The sequence below is a fragment of the Centroberyx affinis genome, unplaced genomic scaffold (assembly GCF_046629955.1).
Source record: "Centroberyx affinis isolate AG114_WGS23_722 - 3 ecotype Tasmania unplaced genomic scaffold, CSIRO-AGI_Caff_v1 ptg003907l_1, whole genome shotgun sequence".
NCBI lineage: Eukaryota > Metazoa > Chordata > Actinopteri > Beryciformes > Berycidae > Centroberyx > Centroberyx affinis.
The window spans coordinates 28,514-36,677 of record NW_027281741.1 but is presented as its reverse complement, the minus strand read 5'-3'; the positions used below and the strand labels follow the sequence as shown (position 1 = coordinate 36,677).

Genomic DNA, 8,164 nt, shown 5'->3' with positions numbered 1-8,164 from the left:
TGTTCTCCATGATTCTGTGCACTTTGTGACCGAGAAACATACTTTTGTGAAGTTGAGAGACATAGGCGTCTACTGTGAATTAGGAGTAGCCCAAGAGGATTATGTTTGCATCAAGCGTGAGGATTTGCTTGACTACTATCCTCTTCCAGCTTACAAAGTATATGACCTGTTACTAATTGCTCTCCCCCATTCTTTTTCAGAGGTGGTTAACGGTAAACGGGCAGGTAACAAAAGCAGACAGGACAGACGTGACAAGTGGAGCAAGCTGTTTAGGTAAAAAGAATGCATACCCAAAGGGGCAAAAAATTGTGTCATTAACCTGAGAAAATCAAGTGGTTCTCTTTTTGGTATTGTACTTTGATGCACCACCGAATATCTCATCAAACTAGCAAACTACATTTGAATTATCGACTTTAGCTTATAGTCACGAATCACTACACAGTTGCTATATACAGTAGTTGCTATAACTTCTACCTCAACATTTTGGGTGTGCAGTTAGCAGTCATCCTTAAAGGATAAGGCTGGTGTTTTTTAATGCATCCTTTAAGATTATTACAGATTTTGGAACGTAATCTGTCAGGTGTTTAGGGGGCAAGTGTTGGCTGGCACTTTCTTTATCACCAGTCTTTCAGTTGTGGTTAATTAATGGAAGTAACTGAGACGGGAATAGTCTGTCTTGGTGGTAGCACTCTTTGGGGGTTCTCGCTGTTGCTGTAATACAGGTCAATAGCATATAGACTTAAAAACATAGCAAACAGACAAGTAGGGAATACTGTGCACTGCAGTAATTGATTCATGTTTGACACTCTCTGGTCTTTTAGATAATGAATCGTCAAGACATAAAGGAAGCACTCTTATCATTTTTACCGGGCCTCTCTGATGAATCATTGACTTCCTTGCTGGATGGGTTTGAAGAGCTTGGTGTGGAGAGCAGGGAAGACCTTGCTTTGGTACAAGAGAAGGATCTGGAGAAATACCTTAGGCCAATCCAGTGTCGAAAATTGCTGAATGGCTTTAAGAATGAAGGTAAATCCATATTTTGACACTGCCATGGGAAAGTTGAACAAACACATGACACTAAGTTCAAATATGAAGTTTTTGTAGAGTTTTTATCTTCATCTGAGCGTTAGGGGGTGGTGATGGATAGTTGGTCTATAACAGCAGAATAGTACAAATTGCACCATTTAATAATTTTGCTTGTACAAACTGTGAAATTTGTTTTTTCAGAGAGTATACTTTATCTATCTACCTCTTGCCCTCCCTTTATCTATTCATATTTTTTTGTCCTCTCACTTCTAGGACTTGCAACCGTTGAATTAGAATTGGTTACTGTCGCCTCTCCACCCCTCTCAAGCACTCCATGTCCCCTATCGTCAAGCTCCCCAAGCACTCCGAACTCTTCTTTGTCTTCACCCACACTGCCTGGCAGGCCATGGCATGCAGACCTCCGGGTCAGCTGGGACCAAATGCCAGCAGCAATTCGAAAAGCAGTGGCAAATCAAACAAGACCATCACCAGGGGACAGAAAAGATATGGTGAAGGCAGTGGCGGACCAAATGTTTGAGCATGATCTCAACCCAACCAGAGCAATGTGTCACAGCATCGTCCGGGGCATTGTAAGGGACTATCCGAAAAGTTTTGCCGATGTCGGAAAAAAAGGAGACATTCTTGGAGATGACTGTCACTCTCTTCTTCAGCAAATTAAAATGAGAGTGGAATATAAAAATAGAAAAAATACTCTTGCACGGCGACGCAGAGAGAGAAGGCCCCGCACTGGGGTGGCAGAGGAGGCCAGAGGAATGGCAAGAGGCCCTGTGGATCAGTACGGATGTGTGAGGTGGTGTCCTGCAGAACTTCCTGCTGGAGAGACCGAGGCAACCTTAGATGATATCAAAAGGCAACTGTGTAACATCTACTCAGAGGAAGGGATGGGTGGGGCAGAGAGAGCTGAACCTCTGATGGAGAAGACGTACATCATCCAGCGGCGGTACCTTAACAGTGTGCCTGCACCAGCCATCGCAGAGATTAAGGAGGAATGGCCTTTTCTTTTCTCGCAAAGAGGCCTTTACTCCCACTTTGGTCTGCTGAGGGACGTCTCCATCCTCATTAAGTTGCAAGAGGCCCTGAACAACAGAGGCAGTACAGTTATTCGGTTCTGCCAGGAACTCAACCGTCATCCAGGGATCGAGGACATCCTGGCTAATTTCGAGCCAGAGGCTTCAGACAAGGCTGCATATATCCTTCTGCTCCTGATGGCATACTTTAAAGAGCCCAAGGATGCCATCATGCTTGAGACTGATGTAAGTTGTTTAAAAGATTAAAAAAAAGCAGGTTGTGATTACACTGGACAGTATGTCAGTGGGACCAATGGACTGTCTCTTACGCACCATGTTGAATCCATGCTACCATAGATGTATGTTACAGTTAAGTCTTATTTTACAGCCGTGTGCCACAGCCGCTGATGTGCAGAGGACAGTGATGTTACTGAGCACCCCCTGCTTGATTGTCCAAGGTACTGTTGATATCTGGATTTCATATTGATATTTCTAGCTGCAAGAAATATACCATACACTCAGTTAGTTGAGTGGTTATTTAAAAAATGAACCAAAAAAAAGCACTAGATGATCACACAAACACACACACGTTTTCATACACGTTTCCCTTTCCCTTAGTAAGAATTTTACTGAATAATTTCTAATTCCCAACTGACAGTTTTATGTTTGCTTACTCAGTAAAGATTGGTAGAACAGTGCTCGGAGCTAGGACTCATTTCAGCATTTAAAGTAAAGTTTAATATTTAGTATAGTTTAATATTCCTGTTACTTTCATGTGATACTAAATGAATGTGAGTATATGAGGCCGACTTTCGGGTGAAATCATTCTAAATTATTATGTTGTACATTGATGTTAATTTGAATGATATTGTGTGGGCTATGATAATTGCAGTCAGAGTTTACACCCTGTCTTCTTTCATCTGATGGGATTTGTGCCTCCGCTGCAAAACGTAATGCATTTCTATTCAATAACTTGCTGATCGGTGTCTTGACATGTTTTTTTCCAATATTGTAGCTTGTCTCCATCTTTTAATACTAGTGCCGGTAGTTGGTGTATACAGTCAATGGTTTTAGAGATTTCTGATTGCTTTTTTCCTGCAGTCCAGGGTAGGCCATTGACTTAAATTTGTTTTGGAACTGTGTGAAAACCAAATCTGACAGACTTAAAAATTGTGAGCGCAAGGCAGGGCTTAAAGTTCTCTGGCGTGAGGTGTGCAAGAGACTATCAATTAGATCAGTAACAACGGTCAGTGAGTGGGTCACAGTTTGTGAAAGCATTCGATGTTGCTGAACATTGAAATGAAACATTCTTCTCTTGTTCATTCAGCATTCCACTTCTTTACAATAGTGCATGATGGTGATGGGACCTCACGAAAACGTCATCAATGGGATAGCTGCAGTCTTCGCGAGCTACTACAATTTCAATCTGCAGTATCCTGAGGATGGCTCGTGCACTCTGGAGTTTATCCAAAGGTATTGTAACACTCAAATTAACATTATACTGGATTGCTTGCTTGGCCTTCTTTCTTGATAAACCAGCTAGCTTTCTCATCTTGCTTGCATAGCATATATGCTTTTTCACTTGGCATACAAGCTTGCCTGCCTCCTATGCTTTATTGATTATTTGATTTTATCAGTGCTACATACTCATTGCTTTCAGTCAACGTTTGACATTTCCAGACTAAAATAAGCCTTCATGTGATTCTCTTAGAACGTAACTGTAAGCACTGTGGGAATGAGCGCTATGGTTGAGCAGTCTCTGATTGGCCCTCTCTGCGTTTGGTCAATCCGAATCAAATTCAGCAGCCCAACACTCTCCAACTTTCTCCTTTTGATATAGCATGGCAAAGAGAGCACACTGCCTGTGAGCTGCGGACATGTGCTCCTTTTTGGTAACACAACTTCATAAATTTTAGCGCATCATTGTGTCAGGAATTTTCCATTGGCACTATGTTCCCTCCTAATATTCAGCACCACTGTCACCCCATCCACCTTTCTGACTCGGATGTCAAGTGGATGACTTGATAGCATGCATGCTTGCTTAACATTCTTGCTTGTTTAACGAGTGTTTGTTTTTCAATGCTTGCATGTGTATCTCAATTTCTACACAGCTGATTTGCTTGCTTGTTAGATGTGGTATCAATCTCAATACTACTTTCTCTCTTTGGTGTAGGGTTTACTTAAAGGGAAAGGGGCACCACTGCATGTGCCTTGGATAAACGATGCAATATATAAATCTATGTAAAACTGAAAGCTGTTGTCTTGGCTTATTGTTTACAGGTGCTTCTTGGGCATTAACCCTGAGATGGGCTCCAAATCAAAGAAGAAGCATGGCGGTATCAACCCACATGTGAGCACATTTTTGAGGAAACTTGTGGACTTTGAATGGATGTCGATGTAGACATAATGGCAGTGGTGGAAGAAGTACTCTGATCCTTTACTTAAGTAAAAGTACCAATACAGCAATGTAAAAATACTCCATCCAAGTAAAAGTCCTGCATGAAAAATCCTACTTAAGTAAAAGTACATAAGTATTAGCAGCAAAATGTAGTTAAAGTATTAAAGTAAAAGTAGTGGTTTGGTCTCTCTGACTGATGCTTCAGTATTAATAATCTAATGATGTCATATATAATAAAATATCAGCGTGTAAGCAGCATGTTACTGTTGTAGCTGCTGGAGGTGGAGCTAGTTTGAACTACTTTATATACAGTTAGCTAGTTTAGTCCAGTGGTTCCCAACCTAGGGGTTGGGCCCCTCCAAAGGATCACCAGATATATCTGAGGGATTGTGAGATGATTAATGGGAGTAGAAAGAAGAAAAAACAAAGTTCTGATACACAAATCTGTTTTCAGTTTTTGGACTTTTTCTCTAATCTTTGATTTTTGCTGAAATACTGGATCATTTGAACATTTATTGAAATGAAACCATGTGAGGTTTAGAGGGAAAAATCACTATTTGGTGGAGCTGTTAACAACTCATAGACATCTGAAATGTGACCCCGACTACACACTGCTTTTTGTAAGATGTCAAAAGCCAAAAAGGTTGGAAACCACTGGTTTCATCTTTAACAATGTGTTGTATTTTAAAAGCTTGTTATATTATCCATTGTGTCAAATCTCCATCTGAAAAGTAACTAAAACTGTCAAATAAATGTAGTGGAGTAGAAAGTACAATATTTCCCTCTGAAATGTAGTGGAGTGGAAGTATAAAGTAGCATCAAATACTCAAGTAAAGTACAAGTATTTCAAAATTGTACTTAAGTACAGTACTTGAGTAAATGTACTTAAGTTACTTTCCACCACTGCATAATGGTGTTCAGATTTTCTACCTCATACTACCTTCTGATATTTCTGGATACAGACATTGTATTTTTATTGTATTTTCTCCTGCCAAATTTCTGTATTGTAACCACTGGGGAAAGGGAAACCCAATGAAAGTTGCAGTATCTGTACCTTCAGCGATAGTGGTGGGAAGGTGTTTTTTTGTTGTTGTTTTTTGTTTAGTTTCATAACTGAACCTTTAACACCATGCTTGAGGCATTTTTTGATCCCTTGAGTATAGGGCTTTAAGAGATACTGCTGTGGTTCTTTGTTCATTTGAAATGTAGTTGTACTTGCACTTGAACTGCTGAATTAAAAAGTTAAAATGGGCATTGTCTTTGTTTTTTTTATTGACCAGATCCAAATCATCTGCTCATCATTTGTGGTGTGGTAAAATCACAGTTAACAAGTCGAATTTACAATATTTTACAGTATTATTGAAAGTGGAAATTTACAGTACATTACTGGCTGCTGAGTTGCAGTACTATTACAGCAAAAATGTAAAAATACAGGCAATTACTGTAATTTATGTACAACAAAATACTGTAATTTCACAGCTACATACTGCTATATCACAGTAATTCCATGGCCATGGCAGCTGTGAAGTTACAGTATACAGTTGTAGTTTTATTGTAATTTACTGTGAAATATTTAAGGTAAATTACTGTGAAAGTAATGCAACTAGTAGCCAGTAATTTACTGTAAATTTACAGTCAAGCATTTTACAGTGTGAGGGTATTAAATATGAGATTTCAAATTTGCAGTGTATAGACTTTCTCTCAGCACCCCCAACTCTGACTGACTTCCAGTGTCCCTGGGTTTAGTTCTGCATAAGCTTAGGCTGGTGCTACCGTTTAGCTAGCCTTTTAGTGGTACGATTTTGGCTAGCGCAACCAGCAACTAAATTAACGGATTTTTAAAAGAATAAAGTTGATAAAGTAGCTGTACAAACAAGGTAACCTTGGCCTAACCTTGACTTACCGCAACTTTCGGCGATCGGGCACGCTTCAATGCTCTTCTCGGTTGTTCTGCCTCCCCAGCAGATCCTTGCTTCAATTGCCCAACCTCCTCCCTTAGAGCTCGGACCTCTTACCTAAGCTCCGCTAAAATTGCGGTCTTCTGCCGCAGTAATAGCTCCAGTGTCCTCAACACTTCTGAATCCATTGGTGCCAATGGCTCAATGGTCGGCGGGCTGTCAACAGGCAGTCTTCCTGGCTGAAGCCTTGGTGGTGTCTGGGCGCGAAGAGATGAATAAAATTCTCTGGGGGATGACATCTTGCTATCACAAACGCTCTGAAGAGAGAAATGGACGCAGTGGCGCAAGGTGGAGAATATTATGTTTCAATTGAACAATCAAATTAGAGAAAGATTGTAAATACATAGCCAATGAAATACAACTGAATCACAAGCAAACCTCCAAAAATAAATTGGCCTACGAAACATCAGTCAATCTTTCTTGGCTCCTGATTTGTCTAACTTAAATGTCAGAATCTGATTGTTCAGTTATACAAAGAGGCTGACTATAGTTTCATTTAAAACTGGGAAAAGCTGGCTTTTCTTTCTTTTAAGTCAAGTACTTGCTAAGGAGCTGTGTGAATATTATATAATTTTTTTTATCTATCTTACATACTTTTATTGTAAAATGTTAATTATTTTGTACATATTTAGTCTGATACTTAAGTGATTGTTTGTTGGTTAATTTATTTCTGAAATGGAAAGAGGAAATGAAAAATAGAGAAGACTTGAATGTGGTCATTGCCACCAAGAGCTGGCTCGAAGTCCTCCAACCCATATGACCACATAGGTCGTTTGTTCTTACCCTCTAATACGACCCACAGGAGCGTTTCCTAAATGAAGAAAATTTGTGGGCTTGCTTCAGCAAGAGAAGGCTAAAGACAGTTGAATTCATGACAAAGTGTTTAAATGTCTGCACATTTTGAGTATTTTGATCTGCTGTTTGCAGTAGTAGCTCTTATAGCTATAGTTGTAGTAGTAGCAGTAGCCAGTGCAAGTCTATAGTAGAAAGACTGCTGACACTGTAGTAGCTGCAGTAGTAGTAGTAGTAGTACTACACTACTAGAAGTTTCACTGTTTGAAGTAGTTAAAATGTGTAATTGAACAGTAGTAGGAACGCTACTACTAGCGTACTACTACTAATACTACACGGCTGTCATTATCTTCATCACTCGGCCTGCGGCCTCGTGCCTACGACCGAATCCCAGCTGTGCTGATATACAGTACAACAGCACTCCCTCTCCTGTGATATTGCTTTTATACAACAGTTGTATGAACAAAGCTATTCATCAGGTAATGGTAATTTGAGACAACAGATGATTTTTGTCTGTTATTTGTCTCCGCCAACAAAAACAGTTCCCTCAGGATTCCACTACCAAGTGTTGCCAAGCAACAGGTAAACTGTTTCCCGACCGCAAGCTAGCTAGCTACTTTTAGGTTAGCACAGACCATTTCAGCCTACTTTCTTCCCAATCTTCCGCCTCAGCAGACCGTTCATAAATTAGGTGCAAATGAAGTTAGAGTTTTGTGTGGACATGTACTGGGAATATCTGGTAAGCATTTGTTTGTTGCACAACACTGTATTGTCTGCTAGAAGTGCTAACCAGCTGGTTAGCTAGCCAGCTACTCAGCTAACGTCAGATGACGTTGTGGTGATCCGCTTTTTATTTCTCCTCACAAGAAGCTCCAGGCATTTTCTCCACACAAAAAAACACTGTGTGAACGCAGTCTAATCAATGTTACATTAGAACAGCTGTGAAGCGGAGTGATACATAG

General features: G+C 40.1%; 1 protein-coding gene across 1 annotated transcript; it reads left to right on the top strand.

Annotated features, from left to right (window-relative positions):
- The first annotated feature begins 824 nt into the window (after window positions 1-824).
- LOC139663067 (uncharacterized) lies at window positions 825-4,455 on the top strand. Its single transcript, XM_071541598.1, has 5 exons — window positions 825-1,026; window positions 1,300-2,300; window positions 2,443-2,517; window positions 3,403-3,527; window positions 4,335-4,455. The coding sequence occupies exons 1-5, from the start codon at window positions 825-827 to the stop codon at window positions 4,453-4,455; spliced, it is 1,524 nt and encodes a 507-aa protein (XP_071397699.1).
- The last annotated feature ends 3,709 nt before the right edge of the window (window positions 4,456-8,164 follow it).